This window comes from Pinus tabuliformis, chromosome 9, assembly GCF_031772625.1.
Source record: "Pinus tabuliformis cultivar Carrire ecotype Pingquan chromosome 9, CPIR1, whole genome shotgun sequence".
NCBI classification, from domain to species: domain Eukaryota; kingdom Viridiplantae; phylum Streptophyta; class Pinopsida; order Pinales; family Pinaceae; genus Pinus; species Pinus tabuliformis.
Genome location: NC_142307.1, coordinates 318,911,914 through 318,935,411, shown reverse-complemented (window position 1 = coordinate 318,935,411; position 23,498 = coordinate 318,911,914). Strand labels below are relative to the sequence as shown.

Below are 23,498 nucleotides of genomic sequence, written 5' to 3'. Positions count from 1 at the left end.
ATTGACCTTTCAAGTTCCTGAGGATAACCCAAAAAATAATTAAAACATTTACGGACAATCCAAATGATTTTCTAAGGTATAGAGAAAAATCCAACAGATAAATTACATTTCTAACTAACTCAACTAATTTTAAAAATTTTAAGGTCTAGAGAACATCCCAATTCAAGCATATCTAAACAACATAAATGTTGTTTTTAAGTTTTAAAAAATATCCCAAAAAGGAATTACATATTTCTAACCACACAACTAGTTTTCTGAATATTTGTCAACAGTTCAAAGACCTTTCAAGGTCCAAAGAATAATCCAACGAATGATTAACGAATTTTTTAACTTGAACTATTTTTTAAAGGTTGGGAGAATCTCCCAAAGAAATAAGTTAAATATTCCTAAACAATCCAATAGGTTTCGTCTATTGGAAATCAAGCCACATGTGCTCCTGAAGCATATGAACCAATAGACTATGATACAAGGGGTTATGAAACATGTACATGGGCTTCTCTAGCTACCTTTGACCTAGCTAGTGCTATTAGTGCATCTGGTCCAGATACTATACAAAATGTTGCTAGATCGACTTTCCAGCTATGATGTCTCTTCTTGTAAAACTAGGTCTTCTAAAGCTACAGATGCACTAATAGCACTAGCTATTAGTGCATATTACTAATTCAAATTAAACTAATTCAAATTAAACTACTTCTAATAATGGATATAGTTATGTATTTGCCTCTTTAGCTAATCATGGTGGTCGCACTGCTAACGTTTTTACTGCTTCTGGGTCTCTATCTGGAAGTCCGCCTTGATCTACTCTTGCTGCATCTTTAACAACTAGTTATGTGGCTATTGGTTTTACTATTGGTTCAAATGATCTTCTCATGCATCAATGTCTAAACAGACAAGTTTCAGCTAAGAGCAATCAAGACCCTCACTAATTGTAACTTGTTTTTTGAACAAAAAAGAGGAAAACTTCGTCGCCCTCCATACTCGCTTGTTTTTGTTCCTCCAATGTGATACCCACCTTTTTTTCGTCTCGCTTGGCCAAACTAGGGTATAAAAAATACCTTTTAATATACATATTATTATAAAACATATAAAAACCCTTTTACCCCTCCTTATATGGTAAATATATTATTTGAGGTTTTCCTCATTTTTGATGCCCCAATATGAATGCACGTGATATTGTATTTTTTTGTCAGTGAAGCCCCCATGGATTATTTGATAGGTGTTATTTCTATGATGTTGGGAAGAATATCTATGAATTCACGAAGGCTAGGAAGTAAAACATATACATTTCAAACATGAATAAGAATCTTAAGCATGGTTATTTACCCCCACTTTGCCATGGGGATTCTTAATCTACAAATAGGTTTGTTACAACGCCATGGTTTATGAACACCACATGTCCAGGAAAATCGATAAGTCACTTGATATGACACTTATTCATATGACATTATATTTAATTGATTAATTTAATTAAAAAGGGAAAAAATGCATATTTGAAGATAAATTACAACCTATGAATTGTGTATATTAACAATAATATTCTATGGATATTAAATCCCTTCCATCTATCTAATAATTGTTGATCTTTAAATTAAAAATTATTAAACCCCTATGCTAAAATAGACATGCGTATAGGCATAATTATAAATTTACATATGACAAAAAAACATTTTTGGAATATTCTTCTACTAATTAAAGCTAAGAGATTAAAACACAAAACATTGTGTTGCAAAACACCAATACCACCTTGATCTTACTTTGGGATGACACCACTGATGTAATACCACCATGTGTTTTGGTCATCCACCTTGCTATCATGTTCCTATGATACTGTTGATTTCCTTTTTTCTACATTTCTTCATCAACACCTAATATTACATTGTTGCTATACCATTGCTACAACGCCACCCTAATACTACATTAATGTAATTTTGTTGTTGTAACACCATGATGTTTCTATGTTGAGATCACATTGATGCTATTACATTTCTACAACTATGTGTTAACAATAGATATCATGACTACAATAATTCCATGTGTCTAAAGGAACTTCATGGTAAATTGTTGGATTATGTGTGTACCTTAATGGTGTTTTGAGAAACTAGATGAGGAAATAATGATTAATTGAGGAGTTGAACTACCATGATTGTTTATTGTACAAAGTAATGATGGATGGACTAGGAAATTCCTAAGGAAGTTTATTTTTCCTAACCATTATTCAAGATCAAGGTGACAACATTAGAAGGGGATACGTGAGGAAAATGAATAAAAAAGAAGAGATATAGAGGCTGAAACATGAAGAGTTCATGAAGCTAGGAAAGAAGGATGGAACAAAAGAGAAGAGGAATAGTGAGATAAGTCAAGTGTGAAATAGACTTGTGCATGGTAAATCATAGTAGATTTTTATTACAAGTAGTTGTGTATGTGAATAAGAAATGAAAATTTCTTGTTGTCTCTTATCTTGTCTCCATTGGATTTCTAATTTTTCTTAGAGTATGTATTAGTTTTTAATTTTTTTACATTAAAATATATGTAAATGCCATAATATCGATGGGAAGAGATGAGATTCCCATAGTGGTTCTATATAAGGTTGTAGTTACATATATGGGTGGTATGAAAACTTATTTAAGCCTCTAATATTTTTCCCTATTAATGATTTGAGATTGCATGGTTATGGTTGAACTCGGTAAGAGTTGCTCAACAGAACTTTTGGAGGGCACGTTGTGAGAAGCTCAGTGAAAATAATTCCTATGAATATTAGTTAGATTGAGGGCCACTAGACAACTTGTAAGAATTCCACCACATAGAGAAGGAGGAGCATGAGGAGGGACGAGAAACAAAGAATTGGAGGAATGGAGAAGGACAATAAAATATATGTAAATACAAGATTTGGGGATGCTAAAGAAGACTCTGAGTTAGAAATCTTGACTTTACATAGGATCTTTTAGAGTGATAATTACTTCTTATGCTTTCTTTATTTCATATTTCTTGCATTCATTTCATCATAAGGAAATTACACAGAAGGCCTCAATAATAGAAACAAAATTCCAGTAGAATCCTATAGAGACAGTCAAACAAGAGATGCAAGAAATTACCTTGGGAAAACCCACATGGGGGAAAAACCCAACAAGATTTTCTAACACTAATACTTGGTCCAATATTCAAATCATATTACCAAGGGGGGCACATTATCTTTATAATAATTTTAAACAATCATGTGAAATTATTAGTCTGGAGAAGAGATATTATAAGAATAATTTCTTTTACAAATATGTTTAACATAAAGAAAATATATAGAGTGATTCATAAATAGCACAAGATTACCATGAGACTATATTCGTTCCCCCCCTTGAATATGCCATTCTTCCTACAATGTATATCAATTCTTTCATATAAAATTCTCCACGGACATCTGCACCTCCAAGAATTGCCAAGGAAATAACATTTCCCATCATTGACCCCTTCTGCATTAGCTGATCCCCATCTAATGGTTCTTGGCATTCTTCTTGAAACCACAAAACAATTATATAAAACAAAATAATTTTTTCGCTCGTGAAAAATACCTTATAACCATTCACAATTATCGCAATTATAGAAAAGATGGTGCAACATCTCTTACATATGAGGTATTTATAAATTTATTTATCATTGCAATTGTGACGTTTGATGAATAGTTAAAGTCAAATATGGCATGTCAAATAAATGATCACATTAACTTGAGAGTCAAATAAATGGTCTTTTTAATCATGTGTTATCCCAATTGTGAGAACTAAAACCTAATGTTGTAATTCTGACACAGAACATTGTCTTTCTAACTTGTGACAAATGTTTTTTGTTGTCTTCACTGCGACACATGAGAAATAATGCATTTCACTTATGAAACACAACAAATACTTTGTCATAATTCTGATAAACATGGGAAACAAAACTAAAAAAATGACATTTTTTCTTGACCTTTGCAACAATATGGGTCATATCGTCAAACTATCTCAAGACTTGTCTAACAACGGTCGACAGATGTTGATTTGAACACAAATCCGAGTGTATGTTACATGCCGCCGTCATTTTGTGATTTCTGAGATCTTCATAAATTCACCAATGGGATTATCTATCCCTTCTAGGATATCAGGTTCCCAAAAGTATTTTGGCATGGAGAATAGGTGAAACCGAACTAGGGCTAGCATAAATTGCTCTTTTTCGGGATTATAACATTCTTCCTAGAAAAGGATGAATAGGCCCATGTTATTCATAAAATATGACCCATTCTCGAAAACCATTTTTATGTTTGTTAGATCCGTGAATATGTCTAATGAAGCCCTTTGCTTGAAATCTCAGTTCTACAGGTCCCTTGGAGTTCCATTTTTCTTAGATCCATTGCACTAACTCCTTTTCCTTATGCCAGATACCCATAAAATTACAGATGAGGGTGTGATCCTTCATAAACTGCCTGGTTTTTTCTAGCCAATTGTTGGGAATAAAAAATTTAAGGTTTTTGGTAACTTTTGGCAGGAAACACCCTCGAGGTTTGGCTTACCATTGGGATCCCATTACCGACATCTCATCTACATATTTTCCACCTTGCCCCGACTTGGAGCTTCCTGTCGTTGGCCTTGGGATTCAGTTTACGGCATTGCGATAGGAGGACGAGGGCACTTACTGCCTTGCAGGGCCACTCATGCACCAATCAACCTACTTGCCTAAACCCACTTCCTACTCCAACTAAGCGAGTGTTGGTGTCATGCCTTGCTACAACGTTAAGATGTTTGTGCAAAAACCCTAACCTACTCAAAATCCTAAAAGAATAACTCATTATTACTCAAACCTCATTAGCACCCTATCCTTATGGTCGATTTATCTACTATACCATAAAGTTGATAGCATTTCAATCTAGGTCCATCATTATATATTGTGGATTTTAAAGTTCACATTCTATGGGTATTCAAAAATATACTTGAACTATCCTAGAATGATATGTTCATTGCTAATATAATTAAGTGTTTAATGCTGGTTGGTTCATATTAAAGTGTTAGGAGATAAAACTCCTATAGTGTCCCCCGCTTTTCTTAAATGCCCTCATATTGAGTTCTAAGACATTGTGATACCATTGGTCCGCTACATAACTCAAGCATCTTTTCACATGGAAGAACCATGTTTTACAATAAAAATAAATTAAAAATATTACCTTTTCTTAAATTACCATTGCAACTTTACTATCTACTATCTATTGCTATAATTTGACCAAACAATGATTTCATCACCACAATAATTTTTTTTATAATATTCAAAATTGTGAAATTTGCTTCTTTAACTTAAAAAATGTCTTGCAATAGTGTGTATGCCTACACTACTTCGCACATATAGGTAAGCTACGTTTATTCCTCTATAATTATAAAAAATAGCCATAGATATTTCCTTTTTAACACATTAATATTAACTTTTTTTTAAATATAGAAAAACAAATTACTCATTTTTTTTTTATAAATATTCCTTCATATTCAAGGAAGAATTAAAAAATAGCCATAGATATTTCCTTTTTAACACATTAATATTAACTTTTTTTTTAAATATAGAAAAACAAATTACTCATTTTTTTTATAAATATTCCTTCATATTCAAGGAAGAATTAAAATAAATTTATAGAAAGCGAAAATGACATAGATATATATAACTTTATATCACTACTGGATCTTAATTTATGACTCAAACATATTTCAAATTAAATAATAAAAATTATTTATTATTTCTAAATAAACCTGAAAAGTAAAGTTATTTGACACTCTATAATAGAATGATAATTTTTAGAGATTATAGTAAAATGACTTTCTAAAAAGTTGCGGAGAGTTCACATTTTAAATTCGAGAAGATATCCATCTCCATTTTTTATCCAACCACGTGCAAGTATATTGCGGGGAAAAGAAATCTGGACGGATCGACGGCTCCATTTTTTATCCAACCACGTGGAAACATACTCTGAGGAAGAGAAACCTCGAGTTGGCTCACAGGGTTGCCGTTCAACGAATGTTCACAGAGTTTTCCTGATAGCCTGCACGCCATTATATATATCCTATCAAACATCCCTGAAGTCTCAAAACAGATCAAATATAGTAACTATTCTTCCATATCGATTAGTTACTTCATCTTTTCAATATCCCGTTGTTGAATTTGTTGATATACATATAGTATTCATTGTCATATTTGCAATGGCTGCGGTGAATGCATCATTAATGGCCACAAATGCAGCATCCCTCACACAATGGAGGTCAGCGGATAGGTTAACAGTTTTCGGGAAAATTCAGAGAAGTGTTGTGCCGACTTCCAGGGCCCTTCGCGTGAAGTGCATGGCAAAGGTAACTATAATTAATTCCGTGTATGAATCCTCGTTTTTTCATTACTGTCATCATACCCAATATTGGTATTTAATCATATGCTGAACTGCATACCCATGTGTAATGGTACTGACATCAGACCTCTTCTTCCACTTAATTTTCAGGCAGACAAAGGAATCCTTCAATCCCTCCTCTGAGTGTAAATCTCAGATTTCTCCTCCACGTCCTCCTCCTAAGAAGGTCAGCGAGTTGGAGCTCATTTTTACATACAGTAAGCGAATTAGTATTCATATGATCATGCGCTGAAGAAAGTCGCTGCATTGATGCAGGTTAGTACCAAGTTTGGGGACGTTTTCGCTTTCGGTGGGCCAGCGCCAGAGACCATAAATGGGAGACTCGCCATGCTCGGATTCGTTTCAGCTCTCGTGGTGGAGATTGGTAGTGGGAAGGACCTCTTCTCTCAGCTCGCCAGTGGAGGAATTCCATTGTTTGTTGGAAGCGCGGTTCTTCTGTCAGTAGCTTCTGTGATACCCATGTTCAATGGAGTGCCGACAGAGAGCAAATCACAAGCAATAATGTCTTCTGGAGCAGAGATGTGGAATGGACGTTCTGCCATGATTGGCCTCATTGCCTTGGCCTTAACTGAACACTTGAAAGGAGGTCCTCTCATCTCTTGATATCATCACCTCATACCTCCTCTATAATATGATGTTATGTACCAAAATTCTATTTACCCAGCAATCAATAGATAAACACTGTAACAAATTTTCCGGCGATTAATGCTGATAAACACTGTAAGAATTTGAGAAGTCTCTTCTATTTGATTCAAATGTTTACACATGAATAACATTCAAAATAAAACTATCAATTTGCGTTATGAAGTATAAAACCGATTCTTGACGGGCGAGACTAAATAGTTGTATTGTGCTCTTCTTTAGTGCATTTTTTGAATATTCATAGTTGAAACTGTTTACATCATTGGCAGGGTGATCTTCACAAGCATCATTAAAGATTTCGTAAACAACTATCAAAACCACCTATTCAGGTGCAAGAACTTCTTTCACGAATATATTTTTTCAATATACCTATCTGAAGAAGAACCCTCTAAGGTAGCAATTCCAATATTGATAATTTTGTTGGAATTTTTCTGGTAAAATTTCAAAAACAAATTAACTTAACACAGAGACAATGCTCTGTTTTTCTCCAGAGGATCTTAGTACACGGAAAATTTCTGAGCAGACAAAGATTTCCACACACAAAAACAAAATTTGCACACACAAAAACAAACTTTGCATTCACAAACTTAGGGATTATACAGTAACACTTCAATTCCACACACAACAAAAGAAAAATACTTGTGATTTTACAGTGCTGTGTGTAAAAATATCTTTTACATTCACTGTTGTAAAAACAGACTTCAACTAGAGAAAATTATATTCACTGCTGTGACTTCAACTACAGAAAATTACATTCACACCTGTGTAAAAAGAAAATCTTTACTGCTGTAAAACAAAATTTCTTTTAAATGTTCTGTTGCTCATTACATTTCATTTCTTCAACAAAAAAAAATCTTTATGGTGCCGCATTTTTCATATTCACACTGCTATGTGTTTTTTACCGCGCGGTTTGGTCAACTCAAAAAAAACTTACATCCATTTACTATGCCATACTTCCATGACTTAAACAAATAATTTACCTACAATCTACGAACATGAGTAAATACCATTTATATCTTCACTGCACTAAACGGCGGTCAGACCCAAAACTTCACGTAATGTTCATGTGCAGTCTTGTACTTCAACCATTGAAATTTTGCAATTTGCGATTTAATCGCATCGTGAAATCGCATTCGCTGTAAAACAGGGGGATGCTTGAAACAAATGGGTGCGATATGCGATCGGATCACATCGCAACATCGTAATCGGCAGAAATCAAGTGAACAAACGGAGGTAGTGGGCATGCATGCGATTTGTGATCTGCGATAAGATCGCATCGCAAAGTAAAATAAAGCTGCAGTTGAAATTATTATTTCAACACTTCCCTTTAATTTCAACTGTTGGGTTATCGGCATTTCCTCAAAAACTCAAAACTTTTTTGTCCCAAAGGCTTGGTCAAAATGTCCGCAACCTATTCTTGAGTGTTGCAATGTTGTAACACGATTTCTCCATTGTTCACCAATTCTCTGATATAATATAACCTTGTATCAATGTGTTTCGTTCGTTTGTGAAACACAGAATTTTTGGACAGGGCAATAGCTGAGCTATTGTCATAAAAAATAACTGTTGCTTTTGCTTGCTCTTGGCATAGGCTCCTTAGCATCCTTCTCATCCAAATCGCTTGACACACTGCTACTGTAGCTGCCACGTATTCTGCCTCTGCTGTAGAGAACGCCACAATGGGTTGTTTCTTAGAAGCCCATGAAATTGCTCCTAAACCCATGTGAAAGAGATAGCGGATGTGCTTTTCCGATCATCCACACTTCCAGCCCTACCATCAGTGTAGCCAACTAAATCTGAACTTTCTGAAAAAGTAGATAAAATGCCAAATCTTTTTGTACCTTTGACATACCTTAGAATTCTTTTTGCTGCCTGCCAATGTGCTTCTTTTGGCCTCTCCATGAATCTGGAAATTAAACTAACAACAAACATTATATCTGGCCTAGTTGCAATTAAATACATAAGGCTACCAACTATGCTCTTGTACATTCTAGGATCAAAATCCTTGCTGCTGTCCTCTTTGCTGAGTTTTAATCCCATTACTGTGGGAATGATTGTTGCCTTGTTGTCCTGCATGTTAAGTTTGCGCAACACTTCATTTACAGATTTTTCCTGCGAAATAAAAATTCCATTTTTATTTTGATCTACTTCTATTCCTAAGAAGTATCTCAGCAAACCCATGTCAATCATCTCAAATTCTTCTTTAATGACTGTTTTGAAATTTTCAATGAGGTAGTCATCATTACCTGTAAAAATAACATCATCAACATATAACACGACAATTAAAATTTTACCATCCTTTTCTTTGATGTAGACTGTGGCTTCTCCCTCACACTTCTCAAATCCTTTTTCCAGTAGATAGGAATCTATCCTACTCTACCATGCCCTTAGTGCTTGCTTCAGCCCATAAAGAGCTTTCTTCAATCTACACACTTTGTGCTCTTGGCCTTTCTTCTCATAGCCTAGAGGTTGTTCAATGTAAACCTCTTCCTTTAACACTCCATTTAGGAATGTTGACTTCACGTCCATTTGGTAAACTTTCCACTTGTTTTGTGCTGCTATGGACAACACTGCTCTCACGGTTTCCATTCTTGCAACAGGTGCGAAAGTCTCCTCATAGTCTCTCCCATACTGCTGCTTGTATTCCTTGACAACAAGTCTTGCCTTGTGCCTTTCTATCTTGTCTTCAGTATTGCTCTCGGTCTTGTAAACCCATTTGGATCCAGTGACTTCCTTTCCTTTTGGTAGTTCAACTAATTCCCATGTACTGTTTCTTTCTGTGGCATTGATCTCCTCATCCATGGCTTCTATCCATTTCTTATCCTTAATTTCATCTTCGAAATGAATAGGGTCATCAACATGACAATATAAAACAAACAAAGAATTCATACCTTCATCATAAATGTCACTTAAATTTCTGAATTTCTTACCTCTTTCATTTGGTGTGCAAGTGCTTGAAGACGCGATTGAATTTCCTCCTTGTGGTGTGCTTGGAGAAGAACTTTTATTTCTCCTCAAGGGTGTCTCTTGCTGTCCTTGCGTTGGCGCTGCTGTTTGGGGATGTATTTCAACCATCTCCTCATCATCTTCATCATGAGACAAACTGTTTTTAACATTAATTGTTTTCTCAATGCTTCCATCCTAAGCTTCCTCCTCGATGAATTGAACATCTCTACTCACAAAAAACTTCTTGGTAGGTGGGATATACACCCTGTAAGATTCGGATTCCTCACTGTATCCAATGAAAATACATTTCTCCCCTTTGTTGTGCAACTTCTTCCTTAGCTGATCTGGAATGTGTGCATAAGCCACACATCCAAAAAATTTCATGTGGGTGACTCCTTGCTTTCTCCCACTCCATGCTTCTACCGGTACTTTATTCATCATTGCTTTTGTTGGGCATCTATTCAAAATATATACTGCATAGTGTATAGCTTCAGCCCAATAATCATTTGGCAAATGCTTTGCCTTCAACATGCTCCTCGCCATATCCATAATTGTTCTGTTCTTCCTTTCAGCAACTCCATTTTATTGTGGGGTGTACCTAGCTGTAAATTGCTTATGAATTCCATTTTCTTTACAAAATCGTATGAATTCCTTGGAGATATACTCACCTCTTCTATTAGTTCTCAAAACTTTGATACGCAGCCCACTTTGATTTTCCACAAGTGCTTTGAAATTTTGAAATTTTTCAAACACTTCGCTTTTGTTCTTCATGAAATAAACCCATGCTTTTCTAGTAAAATCATCAATGAATGTTAGAAAATATTGGCTGCCTGCTAGTGAAGGGGTTTGCATCGATCCACATACATCTGAGTGGACAATTTCTAAGGGTGCTTTTGCCCTTATGCTTTTCCCTGATGGAAAACTTTCTCTATGTTGTTTCCCCAAGATACAACCTTCACAAAGGTTGTCCAGTTTCTCTATCAATGGTAATCCTCTTACCATTCCTTTTCTACTCAGCAAGTTAAAACCTCCAAAGTTGAGATGTCAAAATCTCAAGTGCCACAACCAATTTTCATCCTTTGGTACGCTTTGGAAAGCTTCTTGGGTAACTGCTGCAATTACTTCTTTGTTTCTCAAATCCGCCCTTACTCTGAGAGGGAACATGTTGTTCCTCTTCATCTTCACTTCAGAAATACATCTTTTGCTGGGTGCTCTATCCATGATGGTGCATACTTCATTCTCAAAGAAAACATTGTAACCCTTTTGAACAAACTGTCCAATACTCAAGAGGTTACACTTCATTCCAGGAAGATAATAAACATCTGCTATGGTTTTCTTTTCACCTTTCTTTGTAAATATTTTAACTTCTTCTTTTCCCATAACAGAAACTTTACTATCAGTCCCAAGTGTGACTTGTGACTTCACACTCTGATCTAAAGCAGAAAACAAGGCTATGTTTCCTGTCATATGGTTGCTACAACCAGAATCTAGAAGCCATATATCTTCACTGTTTGTTTCAGCCATATTACAAGCTAAAAGCACATTATCTTAGCTCATATTTTCTCTAGTGATATTTGCACTAGATCTATTATTCATATCATGCTGCTACTTCCAACATTCATTAGCATAGTGCCCATATTTTTTACAATAATAACATTGGACATTGGATTTTTCATACCTTTATCCTTGAACATGATGTTGTCCACTTTGTTGGTTGCTACCTTGGCCTTGGTTCTGATTTGAATTGCTGCCTCTTCCTTGAGCATTTGTTGAACTGTTCCTTCCACCTCTGTTTTGGCTTCTGCCTCTTCCTCGTTTCCTCTGCATTGACCTCTTCCTCTTCCAAATGACATCTGGGTATTGAAGGCTTGCTCTAAAGATGAGTTTTCATTTCTACTCAACCTATGCTCATGTGTTACCAGTGATGCATGAAGTTCATCAACTGAAAAGTTTGAGAGATCCTTTGTCTCTTCTATGGTGGTGACAATCACATGGAACTTTAAGGGTAGGCTCCTCAATAGTTTCTCCACAATCTTCCTTTCTTCAAGAACTTCTCCATGAGTCCTTATTTGTGTGACCAAACCAATCACATGTGTGAAGAATGAGTCAATATTATTTGACTCCTTCATGCTTAGGTTCTCAAAATCTCTCCTCAACAACTGTAGTTTTGCTCTCTTCACTTTCTCCATGCCTTGATAGGTTGTCTTGAGAGTTTGCCATGCTTCTTTGGATGTCTTGGTTGCTGCTATCCTTGGAAACACACTCTCATGCACTGCTTGATATAAGAATATGAGGGCTTTGGAGTTCTTCTTGTAGCTCTTCAACAGATCTTTCTCTGCCTGAGTTAGATTATTAAACTCATTTTCATTTGCTGGTTCTTCAAAACCATCTTCAACTATTTCCCATAAGTCTTGTGAGACAAACACAGCTCTCATGGTTATTACCCAATAGTCATAGTTTTTCCCATTAAACTGTGGGAGATGAGTATTAAAAATACCCATTCTAGTGCTGGTACTGGTGCTTTCCATTCTTGCACTCTAAACTATGCTTCAAATACCTGACTGTGTATTTAAAATAACTCACTCTTTCTTCAGCAACAACACAATTTTTTTTTGAGAAATACCTGGATCCTTTTGCCTGAGACTTCACTCTGCTAGAGAAGTTGCTGCAGTAAGAATCCTTCCTTTAGCTTCTTTGACACTTTCAAAGAGCCTGGAGAAGCTCTGATACCACTGTTGGAATTTTTCTGGTAAAATTTCAAAAACAAATGAACTGAACACATAGACAATGCTCCGTTTTTCTCCACAGGATCTTAGCACAGGGAAGCTTTAAAAATTTCTGAGCAGACAGAGATTTCCACAAACAAAAACAAATTTTGCATTCATCAATAAAATAACTGTTGTTACAAAATTCTTCCTCTGTCAAAGGGATTACACAGTAACACTTCAATTCCACACACAAAAAAAAATAATTACTCTGTCTCTCCTGAGATTTTACACTGTTGTGTGTAAAAATATCTTTTACATTCACTGTTGCAAAAACAAACTTCAACTACAGAAAATTACATTCACTTCTGTGTAAAAACAAAATCTTACATTTACTGTTGTAAAACAAAATTTCTTTTACATGTTCTGCTGCTCATTACATTTCGTTTCTTCAACAAAAAAAAATCTTCATGCTGTTGCATTTTTCATATTCACACTGCTGTGTGTTTTTTACCCGGCGCTTTCCTCACATTACAATGGTCAACTCAAAAAAAACTTACATCCATTTACTATGCCATACTTTCGTGACTTAAACAAATAATAAAATTAAAAACATTTACCTACAATCTACGAACAAGAGTAAATACCATTTATATCTTCACTGCAGTAAACGGCGGTCAAACCCAAAACTTCATGTAATGTTCATGTGCAGGCCCGTACTTCAACCATTGAAATTTTGTGATTTTCGATTTGCGATGTAATCGCATTTGCAATAAAACAGGGGGATGCTTGAAACAAATGGGTGTGATCTGCGATATGCGATCGGATCGCATCGCAACATCGCAATCGACAAAAATCAAGTGAACGAATGGAGGTAGTGGGCATGCATGCAATTTGCGATCTGCGATAAGATCGCATCACAAAGTAAAATAAAGCTGCAGTTGAAATTATTATTTCAACAAGAACGAGAGACATTTAATCCCCGGAATAATAATTCAACATGGTTGAAAAAAATCAACATCTTTAAAGAGGCGTTACGTAGTTGTAGATCTGTATTTTATTGTCTCAATTACAGTCTCCCATATTCTCCCATATAACAAAATAGCTGACGAGAAGAAAATATAAAAGTCACAGGGTCTCTCAAAAACCAGAAAAAGATGACAAATATTTCAACACATATCTGAGAGGCCGAACCCAAAGATCCATCTGTTAGTAAGATAAAAACTAGAAAGCAAAAAGTGTCATAGAAGATATAGAGAACCGATTCGAAACCAAGCTAGTGTTGAGATTATAATTTCAACTACCGCGACAGTTGAACCGTGCAGCATTTAAATTCCGGAAAACCACCAGACTCCATCACACCGCTTTTCTCCAAGCAGTGGTATTCTCTGGAGGGGACATGATAAAACCCTGCGCTGACGCGTGTCCACAATGTTTTTTGAAAACCACTTTTTCTCGAAAGGTAAAGCTCGTGTGATTTGACCGAGCGATATCTGTTAAATTGAAAGCTTCATTGTCCACAGTCTGATTGGAACTAAAGTTGCATATAGGCCTGCACCATGAACCTTGCGTGAAGTTTTCATTTTGACCGACAGTTCCTCCGTAAAACAATAAATGAAATTAATTGAGTTTGGTAGAATGTAGGTGAAGTATTTTAATTTTAATGTTTTTTTTATTTTACGGAAGTATGGGCATAGTAAAAACGCAATTGTTATGTTTTAGTTTTTGGTTGTTCATTCATGAATGTAATGAGAATAAAGGGGAAGCACACATTGCAGCGCGCAGGTGAAACACACACAGTAGTGTGAATGTAAGGGTTGTCTTTTTTTTGAGTGAAAACAAAAGAATATATATGCAGCAGCTCGTATGGTATGTATATGTTGTTCATTTAGCATATGTAAGTTGTTGTTGCTCAGTGAAAAACAACAGGGGAATGCGCAGTAGCGTGTGGGAATTTTTTTTTGGTTGATTCAGTAAAATGTAATGTATTTACGCACAGTAGTGCAGTGAATGTAATTTTTGTTGAATATGTTTGTAATGGAATATTCAGCAGTATAAATATATGTAATTTTACACACAACAGTGTAATATGTTCAGGAGAAGACAAAGTAATTCTTGTAAGGAACTGAAAGTTCTTGGTGAATCCCTCTATTAAGAGGAAGATCCTTTTGTAACACGTTGTTTTATTAATGAATACAATGTTTTTATGAGTGTGTGAAACTCTATTCTTCAAAAATCAAATTTTGCTTCCCTGTGTTAAGATCATGTGGAGAAAACAGAGCATTGTCCTCTGTTCATTATTTTGTTTTGGAATTTAGCAGAAAATTCCCAACAGTGGTATCAGAGCTTGTCCAGGCTCTTTGAAGGTGTCAAAAAAGTTGAAGGAAGGATTTTCTTGCTGTAGCAACGTCTCCAGCAGAGTGAAGACTCAGTCAAAAAAATCCAAGGTATTTCTCAAGATTTTTTTTTGTGTTGCTGCTGAAGAAATAGTCAGTTATTTTAAATACATAGTCAGGTATTTGAAGCATAGTTAAGACTGCAATAATGGCTGGCTCCAACACCAGAACTAGCATGGGTATTTTTAATACTTAGCTCCTGCAGTTTAATGGGAAAAACTATGACTATTGGGCAATAACCATGAAGGCTTTTCTTGCCTCACACGACTTATGGGAATTTGTTGAGGATGGATTTGAAGAACCAATAGATGAAGAAGAGTTTAATAGATTAACTCAGGTAGAGAAAGATCTGTTGAAGAGATATAAGAAGAAGGACTCAAAAGCCCTCTATTTTTTGTATCAAGCAGTGCATGAGAGTGTGTTTCCAAGGATAGCAGCAGCTAAGACATCCAAAGAAGCATCAGAAACTCTCAAGATAGCCTATCAAGGCATGGACAAAGTGAAGACAACAAAACTACAGTTGCTGAGGAGAGATATTGAGAATCTTCGCATGAAGGAGTCAGAAAATATTGATTCATTCTATACACAAGTGATTGGTCTGGTCACACAGATGAGGTCTCATGGAGAGATTCTTGAAGAAAGGAGGATTGTGGAGAAACTGTTGAGGGTCCTACCCTCAAAGTTCGATGTGATTGTCACCACCATAAAAAAGACAAAGGATCTCTCAAACTTCTTAGTTGATGAACTACATGCATCACTGATAACACATGAGTAGAGATTGAGTAGAAATGAAAACTCATCTCTAGAGCATGCTTTCAAAACCCAGATGTCCTTTGGAAGAGGAAGAGGTCAAGGTAGAGGAAACAAGGGAGGAAGAGGCAGAAGCCAAAACAGAGGTGGAAGAAACAGTCCAGCAAATGCTCAAGGAAGAGGCAGTAGTCCAAATCGGAACCAAAGCCAAGGCAGCAACCAACAAAGTGGACAACATCATGCTCAAGGACAAAGGTATGAAAAATCCAATGTCCAATGCTATTATTGTAGAAAATATGGGCATTATGCAAATGAATGTAGGAAGAAACAACATGATATGAGTAATAGAACTAGTGCAAATTTCACTAGAGAAAATATCATCCAAAACAATTTGTTTTTAACCTGTAATATTGCTGAAGAAAAGAGTGAAGATGTATGGTTTCTTGACTCCGGTTGCAGCAACCATATGATAGGAAACATAGCCCTGTTTCCTATGTTAGATCAAAGTGTGAAGTCACAGGTCACACTAGGGACTGATAATAAAGTTTATGTTATGGGAAAAGGAGAAGTAAAAGTCTTAATAAAGAAAGGTGAAAAGAAAACCATAGCAGATGTTTATTATGTCCCTGGAATGAAATGTAACCTCTTAAGTATTGGACAGCTTGTGCAAAAGGGGTACAATGTTCTCTTTGTGAATGATGTATGCACCATCATGGATAGAGCACCCAGCAAACAATTTATTGTTGAAGTGAAGATGACAAGAAACAGGATGTTCCCTCTCAGGATGAAGGCAGATTTAAAAAATACAGAAGTAATTGCAGCAATGACTCAAGAGGCTTTCCAAAGCGAACCAAAGGATGAAAATTCGTTGTGGCACTTGAGATTTGGACATCTCAACTTTGGAGGTCTTAACTTGTTGAGTAGAAAAGGAATGGTAAGAGGATTACCATTGATAGAGAAACCGGACAACCTTTGTGAAGGTTGCATCTTGGGGAAACAACACAGAGAAAGTTTTCCATCAGGGAAAAGCATAAGGGCAAAAGCTCCCTTAGAAATTATTCACTCAGATATATGTGGACTGATGAAAACTCCATCACTTGCAGGCAACCACTATATTCTAACATTCATTGATGATTTTACAAGAAAAACTTGGGTTTATGTCCTGAAGAACAAAAGTGAAGTGTTTGAAAGATTTTTCAATTTCAAGGCACTTGTGGAAAACCAAAGCGGGTTGCATATCAAAGTTCTACAAAATGATAGAGGAGGTGAGTATATCTCCAAGGAATTTCTATGGTTTTGTAGAAAAAATGGAATTCATAAGCAATTTACAGCTAGGTACACCCCGCAGCAAAATGGAGTTGCCGAAAGGAAAAACAGGACAATCATGGATATGGTGAGGAGCATGTTAAAGGCAAAGCATTTTCCAAATGATTATTGGGCTGAAGTTGTACATTGTGCAGCGTACATTTTGAATAGATGCCCTACAAAAGCGGTCATGAACAGAGTGCCGGAGGAAGCATGGAGTGGGAGAAAGCAAGGAGTCACCCACATGAAAGTTTTTAGATGTGTGGCTTATGCACACATTCCAGATCAACTAAGGAAGAAGTTGGACAACAAAGGGGAGATATGTATTTTGATTGGATACAGTGAGGAATCCAAAGCATACATGTTGTATAACCCATCCACCAAGAAGGTCATTGTGAATATAGATGTTCAGTTCATTGAGAAGGAAGCTTGGGATGGAAGCATAGAGAAAACAATGAATGTTAAAACCTCTTTCACATGATGAAAATGATGAGGAGATAGCTAAAATACATCCCCAAATAGCAGCACCAACACAAGGGTAGCAAAAGATACCCTTGAGGAGAAATGAAAGTGCTTCTCCAAGCACACCACAAGGAGGAAATTCAAGTGGTTCTTCTGGTACTTGTACACCAAATGAAAGAGGTAAGAAGTTCAAAAATTTAAATGAAATTTATGAACGACAGGAAGCAAATGAAGGTATGAATTCTTTGTTTGCATTATATTGTCATGTCGATGACCCTATTTATTTCGAAGAAGCAACTAAGGATAGGAAATGGATAGAAGCTATGGATTAGGAGATCAATGCCATAAAAAGAAACAAGACATGGGATTTGGTTGAACTACCAAAAGGAAAGGAGGTCATTGGAGTTAAATCGGTCTACAAGACCAAGAGTTATGCTGAAGGAAAAATGGAAAGACACAAGGCAAGACTGGTTGTCAAAGGATACAAGCAGTAGTATGGGAGAGACTATGAGGAAACTTTCGCACTGGTTGCTAGAATGGAAATAGTGAGAGCAGTGTTGTTCATAGCAGCACAAAACAAATGGAAAGTTTACCAAATGGACTTGAAGTCAGCGTTCCTAAATGGAGTGTTAAAGGAAGAGGTCTACATTAAACAACCTCTAGGCTATGAAAAGAAAGGCCAAGAGCACAAAGTGTGCAGATTGAAGAAAGCTCTTTATGGGCTGAAGCAAGCACCAAGAGCATGGTACAGTAGGATAGATTCCTATCTACTGGAAAATGGATTTGAAAAGTGTGAGGGAGAACCCACCCTCTACATTGAAGAAAAGGATGGTAAATTACTAATTGTTGTGTTATATGTTGATGATGTTATTTTCACAGGTAATGATGACTATCTTATTGAAAATTTCAAAACAGTCATGAAAGAAGAATTTGAAATGACTGACATGGGTTTGCTAAGATACTTCTTAGGAATAGAAGTAGAAAAAAATGGAAATGGGATTTTTATCTCACAGGAAAAATATGTTAATGAAGTGTTGGAAAGATTTAATATGCATGAGAGCAAGGCAGAAATCACTCCCACAGTGATGGGATTAAAACTCAGCAAAGAGGACAACAGCAAGGATTTTGATCCTAGTTTGTACAAGAGCATAGTTGGCAGCCTCATGTATTTGACTGCAACTAGGCGGGATATAATGTTTGCTCTTAGTTTAATTTCCAGATTCATGGAGAGGCCAAAAGAAGCACATTGGCAGGCAACAAAAAGGATTTTGAGGTATGTTAAAGTTACTAAAAAGTTTTGCATTTTATATACTACTTCAGAATGTTCATATTTAATTGGATACACTGATAGTGATTGGGTTGGAAGTGTAGATGATCGGAAAAGCACATCCGGTTATGTCTTTCACATGGGTTTAGGAGCTATTTCATGGGCTTCTTAAAAGCAGCCTATTGTGGCATTGTCTACAACAGAGGCAGAATATGTGGTAGCTATAGTAGCAGCATGTCAAGCAGTTTGGATGAGAAGGATGTTAAGGAGCTTATGCCAAGAGAAAGTAAAAGGAACTGTGATTTTTTGTGACAATAGCTTAGCTATTGCATTATCCAAGAATTCAGTGTTTCATAAGAGAACGAAACAAATTGACACAAAGTTTCATTACATCAGGGAATTGGTAAATAGTGGAGAAATTGTCTTAGAATATTGTAGAACTCAGGAGCAGGTTGCAGACATTCTGACCAAGCCATTGGGATAGAAAAGTTTGAGTTTTTGAGGAAATGTCTGGGTATGACTGGTAACCCAGCAGTTGAAATTAAAGGGGAGTGTTGAAATTATAATTTGAACAGTCGCGACAGTTGAACCGTGTAGCATTTAAATTCTGGAAAACCGCAAAACTTCGTCGCACCGCTTTTCTCCAAGCGGTGGTATTCTCTAGAGGGGACGTGATAAAACCCTGCACTGACGCGTGTCCACAACATTTTTTGAAAACCACATTTTCTCGAAAGGTAAATATCATGTGATTTGACCAAGCGATATTCGTTCTATTGAAAGCTTCGTTGTCCACCGTCCGATTGGAACTAAAGTTGCATACAGGCCTGCACCATGAACCTTGCGTGAAGTTTTCATTTCGACCGACAGTTTCTCTGTAAAACAATAAATGAAATTAATTGTATTTGGTACAACGTAGGTGAAGTACATTGATTTTAATGTTTTTATTTTATTTTATGGAAGTATGGGAATAGTAAAAACGCAATTGTTATGTTTTAGTTTTTGGTTGTTCATTCGTGAATGTAATGAAAAAAGGGGAAGCACACATTGCAGCGCATAGGTGAAACACATGCAGCAGTGTGAATGTAAGGGTTCTCGTTTTGTTGAGTGAAAACAAAAGAATATATACACAGCAACTCGTATGGTATGTATATGTTGTTCATTTTGCATATGTAATTTTTTGTTGTTCGGTGAAAAACAACGGGGGAATGCGCAGTAGCATGTGGGAATTTTTTTTTGGTTGTTTCAGTGAAATGAAATGTATTTACGCACAGCAGTGCAGTGAATGTAATTTTTGTTGAATATGTTTGTAATGGAATATGCAGCAGTATAAATATATGCAATTTTACACACAACAGTGTAATATTTTGCAAGCAGAAACAGAGTATGTTCAGGAGAAGACAAAGTAATTCTTGTAAGGAACTGGCAGTTATTGGTGAATCCCTCTATTAAGAGGAAGATCCTTTTGTAATAGGTTGTTTTATTAATGAATACAATGTTTTTATGAGTGTGTGCAACTCTATTCTTCAGAAATCGAATTTTTCTTCCCTGTGTTAAGATCCTGTGGAGAAAACAGAGCATTGTTCTCTGTTCATTATTTTGTTTTGGAATTTAGCAGAAAATTCCTGACAGCGAGCAGTAGAGAGCGATATGATGTTGCAGTCATAACACAAACGAGCCTTCTCGAGCAGTAGAGTGATCAATCGTATGTTTAATGCAATTGTCTCAAAGTGAAAGATACGAATTTTTGAGAGTGCATCAGCCTCCATATTCTTTTCTTTGTAGACCTGCCAAAAGGAGATCTCAGGAAAAGAAAAAGGTAGTTTTTTATGGCCTCCATCCATCTGGTTGAATAGAGCACGGATCTTAAGAGCATTGGCACCTCAATCCATTGAATGGTAAATTTCGAGTCACCGACAATCCAAATTTTATCTAAATCCAACCATACTGCCCTTTGGTTCACTCCCCAAAAGGACACGATTTAAAGATCCATGGTCTCCATTCCAAAAGAACTGAAATGGAAAATATTGTTTAGGGCTTAACTTGATTATAGCCCCACATCCACACAAACCAGAGGGAAAAGCTCTATCGAAAAATCCAATACGAAGAGATTCACCCATGTGAACAAAGGAAAGAGTGATGGTGGATCAGAGGATACGAAGGACCTATCTTTTGAAAATATGCGGTGATGTTGATGTTGGATTTCAACACGTCTGAAGGTTTATGCTTGAAAATGCATCTATTCTGAGATTGCCAGATACGCCAAAGGATGTATGATATGGAACAACCCTTAAAGCCTTCCAAATGATGTATAATGGAATAACCCTATAAGCCTTCCAAAGGATGTATAATGGAACCAACCCTATAAGCATTCAATCCTTCATTCGAGAAGCCCAACAATCCATGTAGGAAAGAAGAAAAGAGGGATCGAACAAGGAATATATGTTTAATAGCCTAGATACCTCTTCCAAAAAACGACTACAAAGTGCAGGACAAAAACAAGGCAACAGTCTTTGAAGGTGTACTTATAATGAGGACATCTGCTCAGACCTTTAAATCCCCTCGGGCCTCTTCAAAATGTTTTCCCAAAATTATAATATGATTGTCAAGAGTTAGCAGGACAAAGCATTAAACATCCTTACAATGTCAAACCGACATCTAATGCTTTTTTATTAGATGGGCTCTTCCAAAGATTACAGAGAAATTAGTGTATATTAAATGATTTGCCTTCATAAGTACATAATTTTGAAATATTTTCGACCTTCTTTGATCTGAATGGGATCCATAAACGACTCACAAAGAACCGTGACTGAATCGAGATGAACAAATCCTTGAAGAATCCAAAATAGCAATCGAAAACACCCTGAACCAATGGCCATGGCAGCCAGGACGGAACGACGAGGACATCAGTCAAGGTGCATTGACCAAGGCCCATACAGAGTACGTAGGAGGTCAAAATAGCGCCTGAGAGCCGCGGATCAGGAAAAGGAGCTGATTTTCGATGCGCGCTAGGCAAACAGGGCTGAAAAGGAGGAGCCTTAAACACTCAGTCGCGTGGGGGAACAAGAGGTCCGCAGGCGGAAAATGGTAAAGGTGCTAAAGTACAAAGGTGGGACTTGTGCCCTAGAAACTGTCGGTAATGATCGGGGTGCCCTTGAACAGTAAGCGGTTTTGGAGAAAGCGGAGAAATCACACTCAGCGATCGATGCGTGGTAGCGGAGGTGAGAGAAAAACCAACGTGATCGCGCGTTATCGGTCGAGCAAGTCAACCATGCTCGACGTGTGAATGATGTTGGATTTGGAGGAGCCTGGATCAGATGGCTGAGATTGCGTCGCATAGACAGAGCGGAATTGACAGGGAATTAAGCAGTGATTTAAGGGTATTTCAGGTTCGTTGACCGTCACAATGGAGAAAGAAACGAATCGACGAACAGGCTGGCATTGTTCCGATGGGGACGCGTGGCTACTTCTCGAGCATTCATACTGACGCCAAACAAGGAATTCCAAGCACACAAGTGGCAGGCGAATCGACGTAGGCGGGAGAGGAACCAAACATGCGTGGAGGTCGAATGGCTAAAATCATGAATAGAGATAGTGAACAAGGATTCGAAGAGAGAGAATGAAGAGTCCAAGCAACCAAGAGAGACAGTGAACAGTGAACTTTGAGAGGAGGACTATGCACAAAGAGCAGTAAAGCCGAGTAGAGGAGGACGGAGGGCCGAGCTGACCACAGGCAACATCGAGCACCAGAGAGCTTGAAGAATGCAGCCTTCCCGTCGAGGAATCTGTGCTGATTGAGCATCATAGTTGGCTCTTTCCACTGTAGACCGAGGGTCACAGAGCGGGTAGGAAGAAAAAGAGTCTGTGTACTCCAAGTGGCTTGGGGAATCTAGGAACCACCCTGCCAAGCAAATTCTGCTTTAGGAGAACTCATATTGAGTCCCTGCATTATAATTTCTCTGCTGAAATACATAATAAAACAAGGCCACCACTAAAGCTGGACTGGAGACGTAGTCCTGGAGAATAGGGTGAACTCCGTATTAAAAAACTATTTGTGTCTTTGTGTTTCTTACTGTATTTCTTTGTTGTCTTTCCATTCATTTTCTGTGTATTGGCAACCTGATCGATCCATTGTTTCAATAACATAGAACACACACACCAGCACATCGGTTTGTAATACCTTTTGTTTAATAGATCTTCCTCACTTATAGGGTGATTATCAGATCAAGTGGTATCAGAGCTCAAGGCTATAAGGTCAGACAAGCTTGTGTTGGTTTAGCTGTGGATGCTCACTAGATCAAAGCTCAAATTAGAATAAGGAGAGTTGGTGTAAACTAATCCTAAAATTGGGCAATTCTATTCTCGGAAGACAATGTCAGAAGAAGGTTCTATAGGGCCAGACTCTCAATTCATAGAAAGTTTCCTAGCTATAAAGTCCATGGTAGAAGAAATGTATAGGGACTTTAGGAAGCATAAGGGTGAAGATTCATCAGGCTCTAAGCAAGCTAAAGAAGAAGATGAATCTCATTCCCATGACCACTCGAAAGGAAAGGGGAAAGAAGAAAGTTTCCCTACACCTCCTAGTGGCCCTGTGCATAATAAGAAGGAATCTTTGGTTAAGTTAGATGTTA

The 23,498-nt window shown here is 36.9% G+C and overlaps 1 protein-coding gene across 1 annotated transcript; it reads left to right on the top strand.

The window, feature by feature from the left end:
- The first annotated feature begins 6,014 nt into the window (after window positions 1-6,014).
- On the top strand, window positions 6,015-7,191 carry LOC149148505 (early light-induced protein, chloroplastic-like). The gene is made up of 3 exons (XM_089439527.1): window positions 6,015-6,364; window positions 6,488-6,563; window positions 6,653-7,191. Exons 1-3 carry the CDS (start codon window positions 6,198-6,200, stop codon window positions 6,998-7,000), a joined length of 591 nt encoding a protein of 196 aa, XP_089295653.1. The 5' UTR covers window positions 6,015-6,197; the 3' UTR covers window positions 7,001-7,191.
- The last annotated feature ends 16,307 nt before the right edge of the window (window positions 7,192-23,498 follow it).